The sequence below is a fragment of the Sorex fumeus genome, unplaced genomic scaffold (assembly GCF_029834395.1).
Source record: "Sorex fumeus unplaced genomic scaffold, SorFum_2.1 ptg000128l, whole genome shotgun sequence".
NCBI classification, from domain to species: Eukaryota; Metazoa; Chordata; class Mammalia; order Eulipotyphla; family Soricidae; genus Sorex; species Sorex fumeus.
In genome coordinates, this window is record NW_026606185.1 from 27,416,813 (window position 1) to 27,440,216 (window position 23,404).

At 39.6% G+C, this 23,404-nt stretch overlaps 1 protein-coding gene and 1 non-coding gene across 8 annotated transcripts in view; both read right to left on the minus strand.

Moving 5' to 3' along the window:
- OSBPL1A (oxysterol binding protein like 1A) overlaps nt 1-23,404 on the minus strand; it is a 207,209-nt gene that overhangs the window by 85,590 nt on the left and 98,215 nt on the right. For 5 of the 7 annotated variants that reach the window (XM_056138043.1, XM_056138050.1, XM_056138046.1 and 2 more), the window contains one exon: nt 470-632. The exons of 1 other annotated variant lie outside the window; for it this stretch is intronic. In XM_056138043.1, coding sequence (XP_055994018.1) covers nt 470-632 — 163 coding nt within the window. Of the gene's footprint in view, nt 1-469; nt 633-1,563; nt 1,630-23,404 lie in introns of those variants that run through there. One more of the 7 variants, XM_056138048.1, reaches the window with a different exon arrangement.
- LOC130045574 (U6 spliceosomal RNA) lies at nt 13,995-14,101 on the minus strand. Its single transcript, XR_008795562.1, has one exon. It is a non-coding gene; the product is annotated as a U6 spliceosomal RNA (small nuclear RNA).

Consider the following 23,404-nt stretch of genomic DNA (forward strand, 5'->3'; position numbering starts at 1 on the left):
GCTCATGGAGCTAGCCCAAGGTGAGATATTTCCCGCAGCCTGCCTCTGCAGCCCATGCTCATGAGCACTGTGCAACATCCCCCTCAGGCACGCAAGCCGAAAGCAAAGCAAAGCACTTCCTTTATCTGCTTTAGTCACACATCTAACGTTATATTTGGCATACTGAGTCATCATTTATCTAGAAACTTGAAGGCCTCTCTGAGGCTAGACACTCTCCTTCAGAAGCATGTCAGCACCTGACAGTGTCTGAGCCTCTGGCTGAGCGAAGCATTCACTGTCCAACAGGCAGACTCAGTAAGGACTTTTCTATTCCAACTCTCAGACTCCTTTTTTGATAACAGGACATAAAAATAGACAGTCTGGGATGCTCTAAGGACACAGGAAATTAAAAGTGACATGCACCCTAAGAAGACACTAAGGTGGTGGCCTTTAAGTCACGAATGACATGAATGGAAAATACTAGAATTACCTGACAGCGCATCATAGAATTCGTCTTCACTAAGGACACTGAGAGGTGGTGAGCCTTTAACCAGAGACTGTTCTAATTCATGATGTTCCGTGGCTAAGGTCTCCAGTGCTTCTGACAAAATTTTGTTTTTTTCTTGCTCCTGTTCCAATTTAAAATTCCTCACCTAGAAGAAAAACAGATATACAAAAATATTTCAGAGTGACAGGAAACACAGAGTTACTCAGAAAGATGTGAGCATTACTTGCAGTTCAGTTGCAACATCAGAAATGAAAAGAAGCCATGCTATATACACATGGATGAGCGAGCAAAATTACTAAGCTAATTTTGTTCTTCCCGTGGGGTCTTCCTCATAACAGCTCTAGCTAATGGAAATAGATTAAAAAAATAACAAACAAATTCAGTTAAAATGATCAGGATCCTAGTATAAAACACAAAGAAACACAGAAATCATATAAAAATATATGATATATATCTCATAAAATATATAAGATATTTCTTGATATTAATAATGAAATTAAGGAAGCAGACATATTTGTACAAAATAATTAAAGCCATTCTAAGTTTTAAATGCATATCTCAAAGCACAGATAGAATCCCGCAGTTTACTTCCAAAATGGCTAATGTACCAAAGGAAAGGGAACGAACTGTTAAATTATAACTCTGATTTCCTTTTTCATTTGTTTTGATTCCATATTTTTCCTAGACTTTAGTACATTAAAAAAATAAGAGAATTTCAATAAGAGAGACAAAATTCTTTGTCTCTCAATAAGAGAGACAAAAAAGTTAAAGTCTAGTTTGGTTTTGCTTTTTAACTGATGTCAAATCTATTCTAATTCAATAGCATCTGAACCTTTGTATTTGACTAAAACTCTCCAAATTTTAAGTAGACTTGACCTTATGATAAGATTGTAGGAACTGGATTTGATATGGATAATCATTTTTTTTTTTTGCTTCCGAACCCTGCAAGCATAACTACTCCCTTATCTCCCTTGACTTCTAGAGTTCACATGGCACTTTGGACAAGAGCTAGAGAAGCTGGCTCAATCGTTACCCACTGTGTAATCTCAGAAGTCTCCTAGTCATTTGTTTCTCACCTGTGACAGAAATTCCACCACTATCTACCATTCCCATCAACAGTCTTCAGGTATAAGCTTTTTCCTGAATCTGCTCATCAGAATCTATTCCTCAAGTAACCCCGACACATAATACCGATGTTTAGAAGCCAACCTTCACTGGAAACATTCTGGAACCCCACGTCCAACTCGCCCCTTCCTCCTAAAGGTGGTCCTCAAGCCACAGAGCCAGGAGCTGGCCAACAGTCTGAAAAGCATTGGACTGAGGGGAACCACCAAAACCTCCAGTTCAAAACTGTCTGTCTCTGGTTCCCAGGAACTACTGACCTTTCCCACAGCAGCTCTCTGAATGATGCCCTGCTAAGGCGCACCCTTTCTTTAGCCATGCTCCCTCTCACTCTCCTCCTCTTGCCCCCAAGGATGAAAGGATCTCCTCTGTTCTCACTCCAGAGAACACAGTGGCCTGAGTCTCTGAGAGCTACACACATTACATGCCTCATTACAATCCAGATAGAGCTCAAAAGATACCTTTGTTGAAATTCTGAGTTCGCAACAAAAAGAGTTAAAAGTCTATCTGGATATAGTTCCAGTCCTCAGACACCTCAGTCTGTATCGTAATAGTAACGAGATTGTTCTTAGGGCTATGATATGAATTTTAAAAAAATGACAATCAATGATGAACAGACAAGGCACACAATATTGAAAAAAATGCACTTATGTAATTGACAAGTGTTAGGAAACGTCAAAGTAATATACCAATCACCTAGATTTTTGTTTTCCAGAGAACAAGATATAACAACAGTTGGCATCAATTTTAGGAAAAGTCTTTTCTCTTGATTTATTTGTGTTAAACAAGTCATTCATCGACAAACAAGAATTCAAAATTGAGTACCATGTTCCAAGTGATCTTTGCCTTGACTGGAAAAGACCTATCAGCACGATTCTATTTGTAGATTCCAAAATCACCACTGCAAGACCCAAATTCTTTCTACCTTGTCCACTCTTCCCTTTAGCTCTATCCCTTTAGCTCTTTTTAGTTTTTCAAATATCAAAGAGCAGACACTATCTTCTCATGTAAGCACCAACTAAATTATCTTTTTAAGTTAACAAATGTTTTTATGCCTAAAATTATCCAACAGATTTCAGTAAAGTGGCAAAATACATGCTGGAGTGTCAAGAGCTCCCTAACAAAATTTTATTCAAAACTCAATTTATTTCTTTATCCATCTAAAATAAGTATCATTTCACTTCTGTTACCTCGACATCTGTTCTCACTTATTCTTAAATGAAAGGGGTGGGAGGCAAAAGCTCTAACCTTGTTCTGGTTCTTGTATTTGTCTCTGAACTGATCTGAGAGAGCTTGTGTTGAACAGGATTCTGCACTGGAGATACCTTACTCTAAATGCCCGCCAAATGGCAATCCGTTTCATCATGTAAATGGAAGTGTAAAAGGACACGCTTGAGCGCCTAGGTCTGTGGGTGTATGTATCTTTTTAATTATGTCCATGCACACACACAAGCTTTGTTCTTATGATGCACCAAGACATACACATTTTTGTTTCAAACTACGAGTACCCTGATCATTAAAGGGATGGGGTGGGGAGTGGGGACACAGAGTAACAGTACAGAAGACAGGGTTCAATTTGTATGCAGCCAGCCTGGGTTCAATCCCTGGAATCTGATATATCCAGAACTCCTACTAGAGTGATCCCTGAGCACAACCAGGTATAGTCAAAAGAAAAAAAAAGAATAAGGAATTTTCTTCACAAAATTAGTCCCAAATGTATTTATAGTAAAACTGAAATAGTTCTATAATAGGGCCAGAATGATAATACAGCACATAGGGTGCTGGTGCTTCCCTTTCATGTGGCTAACCCAGGTACAATCCTTGGCATCTCCTATGATCCCCGGAGCCCACCAGGAGTGATCCCTGAGTGCAGAGTCAGGAGTGAGCCCTGAGCACAACAAGGTGTGCCCCCTCAAAAAAACAAAAATTTTTCTATAATAAGGCTGACATTTTGTTTTTCCCAAATTTCCATATGCCCTTTTTCCTATGACTTTCCCACAACAAAGTCAGACATATAACCAAGTGAACATAAATGCCCAACAAGAATCAGGCTCGGACAAAGCACCACCTATCCTGATGCTTGTGTCAAATGATCACACATTTGATAGTAAACACATACATTGCTTTGTCCCTGCAGCCCCTTCAGATGAATGCAAATTCAAGCTTTACTAAGTAATCTCCTCAAGCCATTTCAACGTGCAATTTTTCATCTTCTCTGTATCATGCTGGCAGGTGAAATGCAGTGAATACTTCCAAAGTAATCTTCACACCAGAAGTGAATGGATGCCAGCAAAAGAAACCAGAATTTTAAAAACAGTCCTCTGCTAGCCATCAAATACACATTCAATCTGTTCCCTTATGCTATAAAGCACCCTTCTAATTTCTCTGTTTTATAGTGGTTAAATCAGGCAGAGACAATTAAAGGTGGCAAGGAAACACCACTAAGTGGAGAACAGTGATTAGTATTCACAGAACATTCTGTCCAATTATCCAGTTACAGGGTGGGTAAGGTTCTGCTCTTGATGATCGATCCAGTCTAACTTTTTCAAGTGGTCACACTCCATTCACTTCAACAGCATGGCCTTACTTGTCCTTGATTTTGGATGTAAGTACAAAAGAAATACAAGATCTGAATTCAAAAACACCTATTTTGTAGTCTTGATACATAGCTCAAAGGATTAGAGCAGGATTCTGGCATGTTCGAAGCCTTGAGTTTGATCCCTGGCACCACACAGTACCCAGAGCACTTCGGGTTGAGCCCTGGTGGCCCCAGTACTGTGCACCAGGGAGCACCACATCAAACTTTCCAGTCTTCATTTCTGGCCCCACTATCACCAAGAATGGCCCTTCAGACTCCTGAAGTACTGCTCCCCCATAACTTTTCCTAAAAAAAAACCACACACACACCTAAGATTCTTCATTAAGTAATAAATTATATTGATACTGTTTCAGTGGTTATAGGACCAAAAATAATTATGTTGTAAAAAATTTTGTGAAGATATGTACTCTAAGTGATTCCATTAGTGTGTGGCATGTTGCTCTTTAAATGGGAGCCTGGTCATTTATAGCTGGTAAAGCTCTTCTGCCTATAGACACCACATTTTCTCAGTGGTGGTGGTGGACGGTGGCATTCTCAATTGAACACAAAAGGTCCCTGCGACTCCACATCTATTAGATGGGCTGAACTGCACTTTTACTGCCAGTGTATAGGAAAATTAAGATTTGATCCCATATCCAAGGCATGATCAAGGATGAAAACACTTCTGTGATGGCTATGGAGTATACATTAGCTTTGATTATACTTTCAGAAAGTACTTTTTGCCTATGTTAAACTGCCTCTAATGCCCGCCTGCTTTTCCAAATATCATGAACTTCCTTTAGTTTCTGAAACCATTGTTCAGTCCTTCCCAGCCCTCCTCCGACACCAAAAAAAAAAAAGAAAAAAAAGAAAAAAGATAGACATTGATAAACACATCAAGATGCAGTGGGCTCTGTAGGGTGACTGAGAGCAGGAAGAAGGTACTGCACAAAGGCCACTTGGAAACACTCTGGCATTGAGTGCGAGAGGGGACCTGGGAGGGCTGTGAGCAGAGTTACTGACACAGCGCTGGGCTGCCTACTATGGGGTCGGAGAACTGAATGGGAGGTCCCAAAAATGTTTTAAAATAAATTAACAATTTATTGAATCAGTATACCCATTTTAGGAAACCACAGTCATGTAAAACTTACTCCAGTGGGAAAAAAAAGGGCACAAGTGGAAAATGTTTAAGAAGTCCTGATTCAGAACAGTGTTTCAAAGCGGACGATACTCTCCCTGGGGTGAGGGTATGCGAATGATCCAGAGGACTGTACAGTCAGTCCTGAAGTACTTTCTGTTAGTTCATTTCGAGAAGGTAGATTCCAGATTGGGGACGGGGGCGGGGGGGAGAGAGTGGGTTGGGGAGGCAGGAAGTACAGAGTGGTATGTAAAAAAGGAGGTAGTAGGCCAAATAATTTGGAAACCTATTACTTAGATTATAGGATTTCTACTTGGCTTATCTGCTGAGAAGAACATCTGGGCAGAAATTAAACAAAACTTTTAAAAAATCACTTAAGAGGCTAATGAGCAGTAGTGATGGAAGGGATGAAAATTTGATAGATTTCAGAAATATTGAAATTTGAAGGCCTTAGTGATTTATTTGCCAGCAGGCTATAAGATACAAAAGAGGACTTAGGCAGGACTCCCACAGTGTTGGCTGATCAACCAAAGACAACCATTTACTGACCAACATCAGCAGGAACAGGGCCAAGCAGGAACCCATTTCATTCAAGGCCAAGTGCGAGATACTATCCCGATGGAAGAGATATCAAATCAGATATTCCATTAAGAGATCCAGGCTGTAAATACAACTTGGGACTAATATGCAAACATTTCGTACTCTAAGCAATAAGATTGGGTATGATCACCAGGGGAGAAAATGAGATAGAAATGGGCCGAGGTTCAAGGGCTGCGTGGGGGAAGAGAAGAAGCATCTGCAAAGAAAGCAAAAAGAACAGAAACCCAAAATGTGGCTATTCTAAAAGTCAACTGTGTCAAACATCAAGGATAGATCAAATTAAAAATCTCTAGAATTAGGTAAGAGTATCAACTGTGAACTCTGAAGAGGGTTTCTGTGAAGAACTGGGGATAGCAAAGGCAGACCGGGGTGGATTGAGGGAAATGAGAGAGGTGGACACCGCAAGCTTAGCCTATTCTTCTATTTTGATAGAGAGGAGACCGACGGGCTGGACAGGGACAGCCAACATGGCTTTGTTATGGAGGACAACACAGTCTGAGGGTCCACCTCCCACCCCCACTGCAGCGGCCACACCTGCGTTGGCCGCCACAGGGCCTCTCTGACGCATCCAGGGCAGAGGACTGTAGATGTGCAGCTGCCCCCACCCTGAGCAGGAATAGACAGGGCCTGCCAAGAGCACTTGGGAAAGGGCAGGGGGATGCAAACAAGGAGGAGCCAAGACAGGCAAGCTGCTTCAGAGGTGGGAGCTTCGGGAAGGTGCCCAATGCAGGCAGAGTTAGAGCGGACGGGAACTCACTCAACCCGAAGGCCAATCCTCTCTGAAAAATCCAGCGGCCAGCAAACTGTGCCGTGTGCCAGGCCTGGCTTCCTCCCTGGCTCCCTGGCCCCTGCCACATCTGCTCTCCAATGTCCTGATATTATATGAAACCTCTGGCTATGCTGGCACATGTGGTTCTGGAGGCACATTCCTGATCCAAGGTGAATCAGGAGACTTGCCTTTGGGTATTGAGAGGGGCCCCCTCTCCACTCCACCCCCCATCACAGTGTGTTTCTACAGAGATGGGACTGGGGGTGGCTGGTGGCCTCTGATGAAGGAATTAATGTTGAGATGAGAGGATCACAGAAATGGTAAAATTATAGAACTGAATGTTAAACATGATGCAATGGCATTAAATGAAACACTGCAAACAATGTTCAATGTCATGTAATAAACTGACATTAGTAATGTAGCACTGTAGCACTGTTGCACTGTCCTCCCGTTGTTCACCAATTTGCTCGAGAGGGCAGCAGTAACGTCTCCATTGTGAGACTTGTTGTTACTGTTTTTGGCATATTGAATATGCCATGGGGAGCTTGCCAGGCTTTGCCATGCGGGCGGGATACTCTCGGTGGCTTGCTGGGCTCTCAGAGAGGGATGGAGGAATCAAACCCGGAACGGCCACGTGCAAGGCAAATGCCCTACCCACTGTGCTACTGCTCCAGTCCTAGTTAGGCAGTTATGTAGAGCTAGCAAAACTCTAAGTCTCTAAGCTGAAGTGCTGGGACTATAGTAAAGCTGGTAGGTTGCTTGCCTTGCATGCAGTCAACCTGGGTTCAATTCCCAGCACCATGTATGGTCCCCCAGGCACTGCCGAGGGAATTAATTCCTGAGCACAGAGCCAGGAGTAATCCCTGAGTATTCCCAGGTGTGGCCAAAAATAACTTTAAAAAAATAAGTCGATCTCTCAGTAGGAGAGAGTTCATGTTGCTGGAACAAAGGCTTTGCGTGTAGGAGGCCACATCTTATTCTCAGCACAGAAAGACCCATGAGCCAAAGCCAGGAGCAACCTCGAAACACCGAGATGCTCAAGTTTTCAAATCTATTTTTTTATCTGTCTCTGTGTGTGTGTGTGCACAACAAATGCTTCATTTTAATTTTGTTTAATTTTTTTCTTAAAAACTTTTTTTAAATGCTGTGATTTACAATATTGTTAACAATCGAGTTTCAACAAGTTTCCTAATTCTCTATTCTACAACATCACAATTCTATGTCTTACTACCTAGAATGGTGCTTGCTTGAAAAAAAAAAATTTCCAATCAATGAATATTAAGATATAGTAACAAGACGAGAAAGACTGAAGTGATACAAAACAACTTGGTAAAATCTCTGGGACAACTGTTAATAACAATTTCAAAGTTTACCAAGAAAGAACCCAGTAATCATTGCAGAAGCCTAAACAAAAGTGTTTTGAACATCTTTCTTTTCTTTTTTTAGTTTCTAGGCAGTATCACACCCAGTGATGCTCAGTGGTTATTCCTGGCTCTGTGTTCAAGAATTACTCCTGGTGGGCTTGGGGGACCATATGGGCTGCTGGGGGTTAAACCCGGGCCGGACATCTGCAAGGCAAGCCCTACCTGCTATACTATCTCTTCAGCCCCTAAATACCTCAGTATGAGAGTTTAGCAAAAAAAGAACTTGCTAAGCGTTTGTACGAACACTGATTCTGCTTACACAGGACTATTTCTACGTGCACCTGATAAACTATGTCCGTGGTACTTTACAGTTTAAAGGGCACTTTTACTGTCAGTTCAGTAGTGCTCTTCACCAATCCTAAGGGGAATATATATGCATTATGTATGCACAAGCTGAAGATCTTAAAGAAGCAAGTACATAACCTGCCAGAGATTAGCAAAGGGAGAACTGAAACAAGCTGTGTAAGCTCTCCAACACACGGTCATCAGTAACTGCAGCCCAATGGAACTGCGGATGCAGACTGACCATTAATCTCAGAAGCAAAGGATCTCACTCTGTGGCAGGGAAGGGGGGCGTTAGACAGTTCTGGGGGTTAGATAGTATGTCTAAGACTAGAGAACCAGAGCACTTAGGAGTGGGATAATTATTTGTTAAAACCATTTGTTAGGGCCCTATCAGGAATTACATCACTGTAAAAGGCAAGTTCCCCAGCCAGATTAGGAACCTGTCTAACTTCATGCCTTTTAGAATAGTTTCTCATTCTCAGAATGAGTAGATTTGCCCTGGCCAAAATCTGAGTTAGCACCAAGGGAGCCTGTGTATCTCATCAGCTATCTACTTTTGACACTAAAGTAGGTACTGCCCCCAGCCGCTCAGAGGGCCCTGGTCCCCCGCCCCCGCTTCCAGTGCACAGTGCAGTGGGTCCAGGGAGGGGGAGGGGAAGACTCGGTGCTTGGTGCTCTTCCCACACAGCTTCCCCTGAAGGCGCCGCAGGCAGGCATGGGGTGGGAAGGCTCTGGGAAACAAACTCAGGGCCTTGCCTAAATTAAGATGAAATGAGACCAAATATTAAGAGCACGTAATAGACATGCACTCTACCTCTAGAGCTATCTCCCTGACCACCCGTCTTAATTTAATTAGAAAAGTCAGTTCTAGCCAAGATATACTGAATCAGGACTTAATGGAATGAAAGTAGCCTGTGTGTGTGTGAAGGCCAGTCACATTGCCCTCAAGCTAAAAGACTTTCTCGAGCTTTCTGGAAGCTATGGTCACTAAACAAGGTTTTGGGAGAGAAGAAAGAAGATAGTGTGTGTAATTCACCAAAATATCCAGAGGAAGAGCTCCTATTTTTCCCCTCCTATTCCTGCAGACTAGGATTTCACATTTGAAACAGCCCCTAATACCTAAAAATTGCTTCATTATGACACACTGGTTACCTCTTGTGTCCTTAAAATAGAAAAATACCTCTAGCTTACTTAAGTTAATACTACTTGAGTTGGAGTTCTTGTTTTCTTAATGCTAATAACAACTAGCACATGTAATTTTTTCTCTCAAGTGCCACCGATTATTATTATGTGGCTTCTGGATATTAATTAATGATTTAGAAGAATTTCAGTTTAAAAATATTTACTGAGCATTTACTATTTCAAGAAAATGCTAAGAATACAAGATAGAGGAAAACTGGTTAATCCTTTAAGAAAGTATAGTCCAGAGGAGAAAGAACTTTTACATTCTTGGTCAGTTCATTTTTTAAAATGCAAAATCCGCATTACTTCCATATTAAAAGCATTTCAGGTTTATATTATCTTTGTTTACAGTCTCCAAGAAGATGTGGATGAAAGTATTCAAGTATTTTATAATTTATTTTGATCAGTCCTGGACAAAATATTACATAGCAAAAAACACATACATTGCTCTGACAACATACTTATTAACAATGGTGTCCTCACATGGTCTGCATGTCACATGGTCTGGGGCCACAGGAAATTCAGGAGGAGTGACAACTAACACTCAGACTGACAGAGCACTTGCTTCCCAAGGGCTGTGAAGCACAGGAGCTTACAATAGTAGTCATGAATATTTATAGACCACTTAATCTCGTTTTAGCTAACTCACAAAATAGACCTATGGCATAAGGACCACTGCAAAGGAATTCAAGTGTAGAGAAGACCATAACGCAAATGAAGTGAACAAACAGATTAAAGCAAAGGTTTCTACAGAGTGTGAGCTCTGTCAACTACTCTGGTTAAAAAGAGATCAAAAGGACAGAGTCAGTACAGCGATTAAGGTGCTTGCCTTGCACAAAGTTGCCTTGCCAACTTTGGTCTGATCCCAGATACCACATATGATCCCTCAAGAACTGCCAAAAGTGATTTCTGAGCACAGAGGAGTAAGCCCTGAGCACTGATGGATGTGGTCCTCAAAAAGAAAACCCAAAACAAACAAACAAACAAACAAAAAACAACAGAAACAAAAACCAAAAACAAAACATGTAATCAGAAGACAACAAGCCAGTTCCCTAAAGACCATACGCCATGTAGATATAATGTAGGGCCCACCATTTATTTATATGTTGTCATTAAGCCTTGAAATATAAGCTAACAAGCTACAAGCCATGACATCTGATTCGACATTTAAAACCAAATCATCCTGAATGGATCAAGAAGCTGTGACAGATAGATAGATAATTATATATATACATATATATATATGATAAAACCATGCAATTTGCAGCAACATGGATGGACCTAGAAGATATCATGCTGAGTGAAGACAGAAGGAAAAAGACAGATACAGAGTGATTGCTTTCATATATGGTATTTAAAGATCTATAGCAAGATAGCTACAAAGGGCCAACAGAAACACAATGAGAGAACTGACTCACACAACTCAGTTGGTGGGGTCAGCGTCTGAAAGGAAGGATCTTGAGGTCTTAGGGTGAGGGAATACACTGGTGATGGGTGTGGGGTTGGAATATGTTCCTGAAACCATCATGAACAGTCTTGTGAATCATAAAACTTCCTCAATAGAGTTTTAAAAAATAAGATAAAACCTAATCATCAGAGAGTAATAGCAAAAATCTTCCCAAGTTTATCCAGAGATATTGGAAGTCAAATGGCATTCAGTCCAGAGTTTTATCCTTAAAATTTCTCCACCAAATGAACTGTTTAAACATTCTTTAAAAAAAAACCTTGGGGCTGGAGAGATAGCACAGCGGGTAGGGCGTTTGCCTTGCAAGCGGCCGACCCAGCTTCGATTCCCAGCATCCCATATGGTCCCCTGAGCACTGCCAGGAGTTAACTCCTGAGTGCAGAGGCAGTAGTAACCTCTGTGCATCACCAGGTGTGACCCAAAAAGCAAAAAAAAAAAAAGAACCTTAACTTCCTTGTGGAAACATTTATTTCTTATTATAAAAAGTGTGAAATAGTAGAAAGGAAGGAATTTGATGAAAACTAAGATGTTCCTTTGTCAAAAATTTTGATGTAAAATACAGACAAAAATGTCTACAATGTAAGAAAATAGTTTAGTGTGAAATATTTGTTCAATAAAAAATTAGAGATGATGGGAGCGGGGGAGATAATACAGTGAGTTGGACACTTGTCTTGCATGCAGCTGACTCAGGTTCAAACTCCAGAGTCCCTTATGATTCCCTGAGCTCCGCCAGGAATGATCCTTGAGCACAAGGCCTTGAGCGGAGCTGGTGTGGCCCAAGAAGAAAAAACAAAACACAAACAAAAAAAAGCAGAATAAACCAAAATCAAAAAGTCCAGAGATGCATTACACATGTCTTAGTTAAACCATGTTCAGAAAATAAACTACAAAGAAAAAATATATTAATTTTTAATAAACCCCTAAAAGAAAAATGTAGCAAAAGATATATTTTCTCTTTTTTTATTGAATCTGTGAGATTGACCCTTACAAAGCTGTTCATGATGAGTTTTCAGTCATACAGTATTCCAATGCCCATCCCTCTACCAGTGTATATTTCCCAGCACCAGTATCCCTAGGTTCCCTCCTATCACCCCCCACCCCCTGCCTGCCCCTATGGCAGGTGCACTTGCTCCCTCTCCTTCTCTCTCTCCCTCGCCCACTCCCTGTTCTCCCTCTCCCTCTCTCCCCCTCTCACTTTCTCCCCCCCTTTTGGACATTGTTGTTTGCAATATTGATACTGAAAGGTCATCAAGAATATCCTTTTACCTAGATTTAACACTTAATTCTTGTTCAGCATGATCATTCCCAGCTATTACTGTGATACCAGTCTAAAAAAATATTCTTAATACTAGATAAATAAAATTTTTATAGAAAAAAAATGCATGCGCATACGAAAGTTTATAAGTCTACAACTGTACCTCATGGTGTTTCACTAATTAAAAAAAAAAAAAGAGGTCAAAGGAAAAAAAGGCACATCTAGAAAATGCAAAAAAAAAGAAAAAAAAAAGTATGTGCATAAATGTCATAGAACAATGGAGTAGATAATTTGATTAAGTTTTTAAAGACTCTTAAAAATATTTAGGGGAAAAGGGAGCTCAATAGAGAAGGGAACACCAAATAAAGGGTGTTGGGAGGATCCTCCCAGGATGGGAGAAGCATGCTGAAAGTAGACTATAGACCAAACATGATTGCCACTCAATGCCTCTCTTGCAGACCACAGAACTCAAAAGGAGAGAGACAGAACAAGAGGGAATGCCCTGCCACAGAGGCAGGGTGGGATGGGGGATGGGGGTGGGAGGGATACTGGGGATCCGTGGTGGTGGGAAATGGGCACTGGTGGACGGATGGGTATTTGATCATTGTATAATTGAAACCCAAGCACAAAAATTTGTAAGTCTACAACTGTACCTCATGATGTCTCACTAATAAAAATTTTAAAAAAATTTATGTTAAAATGTGATTAGAAAAATACAAGGAAAATAACAGATAATCTCTATGAAAATATAAATAATTGATACCTGAATTATGCATAAAATGTAGCATAACTGTGTTAGATATTTCAGGAATATAACAATAAAATAAATTTTAGAAAAATCCATAAAATCCTACATAATTACATTAAAAACTGCAGTATATAAAAGAGTAACTTGATAAAAGCAAAGTTAAAGGCTTTTAAAATTGGGGCCAGAGTGATAATACAAAAGATAGAACATTTGCCTTGCATTTGGCCCACCCAGGTTCAATTCCCAGCATCCCATATGGTCCCCCAAGAAGTGTCAAGAGTAATTCCTGAATGCAGAGCCGGGAGTAATCCCTAAGCATTGCTGGGTGTGACCCAAAAAAACTTTTAAAATTACAATTTTGTATGAGGTTGTATATATAGATATAGATATAGACTGGCACAATAAAGTCTAAATATATATAGTCTAAACCTAGTATCCCACAAGACTAAAATATTTAAAATGTTTATTTTACTGTAAAATAAGAATGCCTATCACAAATTCTTTATATATTGTATCCTGCAGAGACCAAATCATACAACTAGTAAAAGAAAACAAAAAATAAAACTGAGAATTTTTAAAATGCCATTTTCAAAATATATACAAATAGATACCAAAACAATTCATATTTAAATGTAAACAGTGAAGTTACTTGATATAAATAAAACAAACACACAAAAGTCAAAATGACTACCAAAAAACATGCAACCCTGCCGACATGTCACTGAGTTGTTTGGGGACCTTTATCTGGAATGTGTGTCTTTCTTTGGAGACTCAAATCTCCCGCATGAATCTCCATGTCTTGTCTTTCTTCAGTACCATAGTCTTACAATGACTATAGCTTTATAATAGGAGTTGAATTCAGCTACTAAGTTCAATTAACACTTCTCTTTTGGCTATTCTAAGTCTTTGCAGTATCATATAAATTCCACAAACACCTTGCCAATTTCTACAACAACCTGCTGGAATCTGTGTGCATCCTTAAGCAGGCGCCATGCAAATCTTCCCTGCATAATTCCAGTTTTAGCCTATGTGCTGCCAAAGCGAGCACTGAAATTTGGCTTGCATTATTTATTTTTTGCATTACTCTCACTGTATAGATCAATTTGGGAATACCTGGCATCATACCATCAGGTCTACTATATAAATAAAAGTCAGATCTTATTTAGGTTTTCAGTTTCAGTAATACACAGAAAAGGGAAATTAAAACTTTTAATGGATCACAGTCTAAACATGAAAGCCAATGTTAGAACATTCTAGAAGTAAAAACTGAAGAAAATCTTATTAATTATGAATTTGGCAAAGGTACGGTAACAGAATAGATTAAAAAAAACTGGACCTCACTAAAATTTAAGTTTGACTTTTAAAAAAGCATTAAGAAAATAAAAAAACAATCAAGAGATTAGGAGAAAAATATTCACAAATCAGATGTATCAAAGTATTTATATCTATGGAGAACTCATAATTCATCAACAGAATGACAACTCAACTTAAAAATCTGGAAAGGGTTTTTAATAGACATTTCTCCAAAGATATATGAATGGCCAACAAACAAGCATGTGAAAAAACAAAATGTATTTTTGTCATTAAATGGATGAAAACCATGGTAAAAGGCTATATTATTGCATATCCATAAGGAAGGCTATATAATTAATAGTAATACAAGAAGGATAATAACAAGTGTTGGCAAGAATATGGAGAAAGTGAACTCATACGCACTGATGAAGGGAGTGTAAAATGGTGCAGACACAAAATTCTCTGGTGGTTCTTCGAGAACTTAAGAGAATTACCATATATCTCAGAAATTCTACTCTAACTATATACTCAAAAGATGGAAACAATGCAAAGTTCTAAAATGGATGAATGGAAAAACAAAATATAGAGCTCATGCAAAAGAGATCAAAAAGAACAAAGCACTGATGCACGCTACAGTGCGTAGAAGCCTGCTTCTAAGGCTTGCATAGCATACACACCCGCTTATATACATGTCCAAAACAAGCAAACTCACAGACAAAAAAGAATTCAAATTGAAGTTATAAAGAGATAAAGGCAAGGAAGGAGGATGGGAGGATGGGAGGAAGGAAGATGGAAAGGAGGATAAGAAGGAGGATGGAAGGATGAGTATGTAGTAACCTTTTGGGTGATGAAATGTTTTAGTAGTACATAAAGGAAACACTAAACACTTAGCGAATTACTAAATGCCAGAGAACTGTATGCTCAAAATTAACTTTGTATTACATGAATTCTTCCTCCATTTTAAGAAGTCTCTTTTTTTGAAACTAAACATAAACAAAACAGAGGGCAGGAGAGAGAGTACAGGGATTAAAGATACTTGCCTTGCACACAGCTAATGATCCAAGTACAAACCCCAGCACTAAATACAGTACCCTGAGCACTTTCAAGAGTGATTTCTGAACACAGAGCCAGGAGTAAGCCCTGAGCACTACCAAAAACAAACAATAACAACAACAACAACAAAACCCTAAAGCAAACAAACAAGAAACCTAAACACAAAACAAAAAAAATCCCAGAAGCATAATAACCATGCATTCAACCTACTCCTAGAAACTTATATGAGAAATGGAGGATTACGTCCAAAAGACATGTGCAGAAATATTCATAACTTTATATGCAATAACCAAAAGGGGGAATTGACATTTCTATCAGCAGGTGAACAGATTATCCGAGGTTGAGTTATGTAGCATGACTAAATCTCAAAATAATTATGTTAAGTTAAATAAACCAACCCTCCTAACAAAATAAAATATAAATTGTATGATTACATTTATGTAAAATCCTAGGTAATATCTACTAATCTCTGATAGAAAGTGATCAATGGATGCCTTTGAACAGGGGCGGGTAAAGGAGTGGAAGGCATTACAAAAGTCAGGAAGAAATTTTTGGAAGCAACAGAAGTATTCCTTACTGGTAGTGTCACTAGCATACACATGTCAAAACTCACTATATTGAGCAGTTCACTATACCTCAGTAAAACTACAAATGAAAATAATTAGCAAAAAGAAAGGGCACTATGAAAAACTGCTTATATGCTAATAACATGAATTAAAGGAATAATACATTCTTATAAAATCTTAAAACTTTTTCAAAGAATATATATGACAAAGAATAAGACTGGTGATAATCAAAGCAACGTGGGATCTTAAACAATAGCGTGTACTACATTTGTGTTTGTACAGCAGTAAGAATAAACTAAGATACACCTAAATTTTGTGAGTGGTTGCTGGGTTCTGATTTTGATATCTGTCTTTGTACTTTACAGAAAACAGCTTTCTGTATGTTCCTGTATTATCTTCCATATTCTCTCATAGGTATTATAAGCAAAATATCTTCAGACATGTTTATTTAGGAAATCATGTTTGCATGAGCCTTGAAAATTCTCAAAAAATTTGCATTTCATCAACAGAAAATGTTTGCGAGGTATTCTCAAACACTGCAGTCTGCACAGCTTGCTCAGTAGTCTCACATAGGAACTCAATCTGAGATTCCGTTAAGCACATTCCTGTGTCATCATGGTTGCAAAGCTACTATCTAAATATAGCTAACGCTTACATAATCACTCAGTACAGATTTATCTATCCTGACTAGCCCCGAAATAGATTTCTTTTTTAGAGCTATGCCACAACAAAAGGTAAACATCTTCTAAAAGCAGAGAAATTCAACCATAATCTAAACAAACACTATTGTCAGAAGTTAGTCAAAGACTTTGAAAGTCAATAGTTCTGATCAACATTACTAAAAAGTTATATGGGGCAGAAGGAATATCAATCAAGTCAAATTTTTACAATAAATTCTTACTGAGTTTGTATAAAATAACATATACTAAAAATGCACACACCAGTGAAACTAGCAGCACTGTATACAGATATAGGAGATTTCCAGCCCCTAAATTCTCCTGTGCCTCCTTTGTAGCTGCCCTCTCACCTTCAGCTCAAGCAGGCTCTACTCCAATCTCTCTATTTCCATGTATTAGTTTCGTCTGTTCTCAAACCTTACATAAACTGAATCATGCAGGATGTCCTCTTTTGTGTCTGGATTCCTTTACTAAGTATAACGTTCTTCAGGTTAATTCATGCTGCATGTTTTAGTTCTTTCCTTTGCACAGCTGGGAACTATGCTATTGTATAAATGATACCACAATTCCCAACTCATCTTCAACTCCCCTGCTCTAGCCCCCGAAATACTTTTCTACATATGCTGGACAGTATCATGATCAAAAAGTCAATAACTGTGTTTTACAAAATTTTATGTTTTTGTCTTTCGAAAAACATTCTTTTGATTCTCAAAAGTAGAGAAACAAACACCCCAAAACCCCCACAAACTCAGTGGTCATAATTCTACCTGAAGAAAATGGGCTGGGGCAATAATAAAGTGGATTAGCTATTATAAAGGTAAAGGCCCTCCCGTTGATCGTCGATTTGCTCGAGCAGGCCCAGTAACGTCTCCATTGGAGACTTTGTTGTTACTGTGTCTGGCATATCGAATACGTCACGGGGAGCTTACCAGGCTCTGCCGAGCGGGCAAGATACTCTTGGTAGCTTGCCGGGCTCTCCGAGAGGGGTGGAGGAATCGAACTTGGGTCGGCCATGTTGGCTTCGTAGAGCGATAGCACAGCGGTAGGGCGTTTGCCTTGCACGCAGCCAACATGGCCGACCCGAGCTATTTTATATATATATATATATATATATATATATATATATATAAACACATATACATGTATACATCTCTCTGTGTGTGTACAACACACACATATATACATACATACACACACACACATATATATATATTTATATATATATAGCTTGCCTTGCATGCAGCCAACCTGAGTTTAGTCTCCAGTACCACATATGATACCCCAAGCCCTGCCAGGAGTTATCCCTGATCACAGCACCAAGAGTATGCGCTGAGCAATATTGGATGTGGTATGAAAACAAAAAACATTTAAAGTTATAAAGCAGTACATGAAAGGATGTTCAATCTCACTAATCAGGGAAGTGCAAACCAAAAACCACATTTTCACTTCACAATGGTTAGTACCAAATGAAAAGAAATAAAAAACATTAATGATGTGGAGAAAAAAAATTTTTGTATACCATGGGTTAAAATGCCAGCTGGTACAGCTACTATTAAAAAGAGTATGATGGTTCTTCAAAAAATAAAAATAAAAGTATCGTTTGATCTGGCAATTGTACTTCTGGGTATTTATCCAAAGAAAATGAAAACACTAATTTGAATAGGTATCTGCAAGTGGTAGGGCGTTTGCCTTGCATGCAGCCGGCCCGGCCGAGCCGGGTACAATTCCTCCGCCCCTCTTCGAGAGCCCAGCAAGCTACCGAGAGTATCTCATCAGCATGGCAAAGCCTGGCAAGATACCCGTGACATACTGGATATGCCAAACACAGTAACAACAAGTCTCATGATGGAGACGTTACTGGGCCCGCTCGAGCAAATCGATGAACTAGAGGACCGTGACCGTAACCGATCTGCCCCTCCTTGTACATGGATTTTGAATGTACATGGATGAAAATGGATAAATCTTGAGAGCATTATGCTAAATAAGTCAGAGAGAGACAAATACCCTCTGACTTCATTTTTATGTAAATCTTAAAATAAGCACACAATAACCATGCTCAATGGGCTGGAGCGATAGCACAGCGGGTAGGGCGTTTGCCTTACAAGCGGCCAACATGGCCAACCCGAGTTCGATTCCTCCGCCCCTCTCGGAGAGCCCAGCAAGCTACCAAGAGTATTCAATATGCCAGATACAGTAACAACAAAGTCTCCAATGGAGACGTTACTGGGCCCGCTCGAGCAAATCGACGATCAACGGGAGGGCCTTAACCATGCTCAAATATAAGCAAGAGGTGGAGGGTGGGTGAGATGGTGTAGGGAGGATCAAAAGACACAAACTTCGGGTTAACAAGGTAAGTGAATCATAGAGACAGGATGTATAGAATGGTGGCTAATTAGTAATACAGCCTTGAATATTTGCAAGCTGGTTTAAGGAGTAGTTACAAAGGAAAAAATGTAGCTAGGCAATATGGAGATGAATACTAGCTGGATTTTTGTGGTGATCATTTTGCAACATACACAAATATTTAGTCATGGTGTATACCTGAAATTAATATAATGATTTATGCCAATTATATCTCAAATAAAAAAAGATCTTAAAGCAATGATTTCAAGTTTGCAAGCCAAAGCACATAAAAAAAATGACCTTTGGACCACACCTGGGAGAGATCAAGCACCTGGTTCGAGATCTGAAAAGATCACCACCTGAAAAGTTCTGTTAAAATATATTTAAATAGCAAATATTTTTATTTTAGTAACATAATTTTACAAAGCAATTTATGAGCAAATATATAGATGTAAAAACTATAATTATGTAAAATAAAACAATGATTTATGAAACAGTCAACTCAATTTGAAAATATCCAAAGTCCTAAAACAATTCATATGGCTTTTGCTTCTCCCTTCTTTATGTAAATTTAAAACTTATTCTCATTTTTTTTCAGATAAGAAGGAACTGACCAAAGACTATGAACTAGTAGTTCCCAAGCCTCCATTCCAAGCACAGTATGGTGCAATCATTCCATTGTGCTTCTCATGCAACAAATATTCATTAACCTCCCACACCATGCCATGCATTCCAGGCCACAGGGAATCAGCAGTAAATAAAACAGACAAAACCCCTGCACTCAGAGAACTTACATTCTACTCTGGGGAAAGAAGCATAGCAAAATAGTGAAATATTTAGCTTGTCAGATGGTAGGAAACAGAAAAGACAACAATAAAGTTGGGTGGAAGCTTCCACGGTGGGGAGATGGGATGGATAAGGGACTCACTGAGCACAGGTGCAGGGGATCAAAGGCAGACTGAAGGGCAGGAGAGCCTCTGGGAGGAGACAGTGTAACTTCGGGCAGTGGAACAGCAGGACTTGTTTAGTAGGAAGAAGCTCATAAGCCTATGGAACAAGCGACTGAGGCCCTCAAAACAAAATGAGGGGGGAGGGGCGAAAGAGAAGTGAGAGGCAGGAAAACTGAACTCAAGTGACAGACTTCTGCAGGCAACTACTAGTTGAGGTCTTAAGCAAAACTGGAAAGGCAGGAAGTGAAGAGAGAGTATAGCAGTGAAGGCCTTGCACACAGCTGCCCAGGTTCAAACCCCCAGCACCATGTATGGTCCCTGAGCACCACCAGAAGTGACCTCTAAGAACAGAACCAAGAGTAAACCCTGAACACCGCTCACTGGATGTGGGCCACAAACAAACATGGACAAAGCAATCTTCAAGTGCAATGTCTGCACTTAAACTACATGAACCTTTGACTCATTTCTGGATGACATGTTTAATAATAATAAAAAAAAAAACTGGTAGAGACTAATGCTCAGTGAAAGGAAAGGGAAAATCTGGAAGTTTGGCTATTTATAATAGCTGAAGGATCTTAGAGGTGTTGATCTGGAGGAAAAAAATAAAACAATTTACCAGTTCCTCCAAGTAGCTGAGAAATTTTCAGGAGAGGAAATATGTTTGTTTCGTTTGCTTTTGTGATACTGCAAAACACAAAGTTGAAACCATGGATAATACTTTTTTTAAGAAGATGAAATTTCACCTTACCATAAAGTTTAGACGATGCTTTTCTGACAGTGGAATGAATGGGTGGTCCTGAGAAGCGATCTTTTACATGTAATTGTAGTAGCAGCATAAAGAACAGGAGCTATTATCTGATTATGTTTATTTATCTGCCAGATGTTAAGACACGTACGTGGCATACTACCTTATATAATCCTCCTACAATCCTATGAGGCGGGCAATATTAACAATGAAAAAACTAGCTGATTGAGATTATGTGGCCTGTCTCAAACCACATAGCTACTAAGTGACACAGCCAGGTCTCAAACTACTGGAAGACACTGCCCCCATTTTCATTGATGAAGTGCTTGCAGAACGTGTAAAATAAACATCTAGTCAGCAGGAAGCTGGCAAGAATATTCTGCAAATGAAAGAAAATATGACGCATAAGACCTTTTCATAATTTTATGGCCAATGAAATTGGTTTTTAAATATTTCCCCAACTGTTGGAGATCTTATTTTCTAATTTTTCTTTCAATTTCAGGGTTTATGCAACTACTGATACTCTGAAACATGATTTTTTTGAAACATGATTATAGATTGAATAATAATAAAGATTTCATAGCAGAATATTTAAAATTCCTCATTTGTATTTCATATTAACCTCAATAATTTTCTGGCTCTGAGCAACATTTACTTTACTATTGTGCATATACAAGGAGGCTTGATTTTTCTCCAGCATCTTTTCCCTCAAGTACACAAATTTCTTTGTCTGGTGTTTTACTGCTAGGGTAATTTAAACTTATCATTGCCTTTACCTTCTATGCTAAATCTGTATACAAGATAAAATTCTTTCATCTGAGGAAATTATCTTTTTAAAGTGAGCAGCAAATCAACATTGGGTATATAATGCAATGTAAAGAAAGATATAGGAAATAAAATAGATATATAAGTAGATATATAAGTCTTAAGTTCACGGAAGTCACAAAAGCCATTGCTGATTAGTGCAGCTGTCTTTTCACCTGCTGGAGGAAAAATAATGAGAATCGGGACAGTGCAGCCCTCTACCACATTTCAACCAAAGCCAACTCTGGAGTGATTTGAAAAACAAAAGACAGACATCCTGGCCCCATGCCAGGCAGTCTCCACCAGGGCACCTCGGAGGCAGTGGGCTGAGTTTCCACCCTAGCCCCAAGCAGCACCTCAGCAGCTGAAAACCTCTAGAATCCAACCACCGCCATGCCCAAGGCCACTTTCCACATGTTTGGAGTTTGGACGAGCCTCACTTACAGGGGAAACTGCAGAAAAACCCAGGTATGTGGGACTCGTGACTGAGATCTCCAAGCCCACCAGAATAGGACTGGGTCTCCTCTCCCCAGCTCCCCAGTTTTCCAGTAGCTTGGCAGTCACACCCACAAACTTGCCCCCAGCACCATATATTCTCATCAATGGCCAAAACCGAGAGACTATGAAATAAAGTTCCCAGAAGAGAGCGACTCAGAACATCCTGGAATGAGATTGCGGCCGTGCATCCTCTTACACTCTAGCCCACTGACGTACCAAAAGTAGCACACATTTGTTTGGTTTTAATATATATGGCTTGAAATCTCTTACATAAGGGTTAGGATAGCACCAGGGTGAAATACAACAATCTTAACACACTTTCCTCTTACAGTGGTGGGAAGGTGCATAGTGGCAGAATCGGTTTTTGGACATTATCTATAATGAATCACTTGTTTGTTCATTGCAGCACTCTTTACAATATCCAGAATCTGGAAAAAAACCTGACTGCCCAAGAACAGATGATTGGTTAAAGAAACTTTGGTACATCTACACAATGGAGTACTATGTAGCTGTTAGAAAAGATGAAGTCATGAAATTTACATACAAGTGGTACAACATGGAAAGTATCATGCTAAGCGAAATGAGTCAGAAAGAGAGGGATAGACATAGAAAGATTGCATTCATCTGGGGGATATAAAGTAACAAAGTATGAGATTAATACCCAAGAATAGCTGAGATCAGCACCAGGAGGATTACTCCATAGCTTAGAGGCCAGCCGGGCATTCTAGGGGAAAGGGCAGCTCAGATAGAGAAAGGAGCACCAAATAAAGGGTGTCTGGAGGATCCTCCCAGGAGGGGAGATGCAGGTTGAAAGTAGACTATGGACTGAACATGACTGCCACTCAATGCCTCTTTTGCAGACCACAACACCCAAAAGGAGAGAGAGAACAAAAGGGAATGCCCTGCCACAGAGGCAGGGTGGGATGGGGGGGATGGGTGTGGGAGGGATACTGGGATCCATGGTGGTAGAAAATGGGCACTGGTAGAGGGATGGGTATTTAATCATTGTATAATCGAAACCCAAGCACAAAAATGTGTAAATCTACAACTGTACCTCATGGTGTTTCACTAACAAAAAAAAATTAAAGAAATAAAAAACAACAAAAAAGTCACTGCTGTCAGGCAATCTCCGACCAATATTAAAGAAATATGCTGTCAATGCTGTGGTTAAAACCTATATCGAAAACACATGTAACAACTTACAAAAGAGCTTTGTTCATATGTCCATCCATAGTACAGAAAACACTAAATGGAGGCTGGAGCGATAGCACAGCAGGTAGGGCATTTGCCTTGCATTCCGCTGACCCGGGTTCAATTCCCAGCATCCCATATGGTCTCCTGAGCACCACCAGGAGTAATTCCTGAGTACAGAGCCAGGAGTAACCCCTGAGCATCACCAGGTGTGACCCAAAAAGCAAAAAA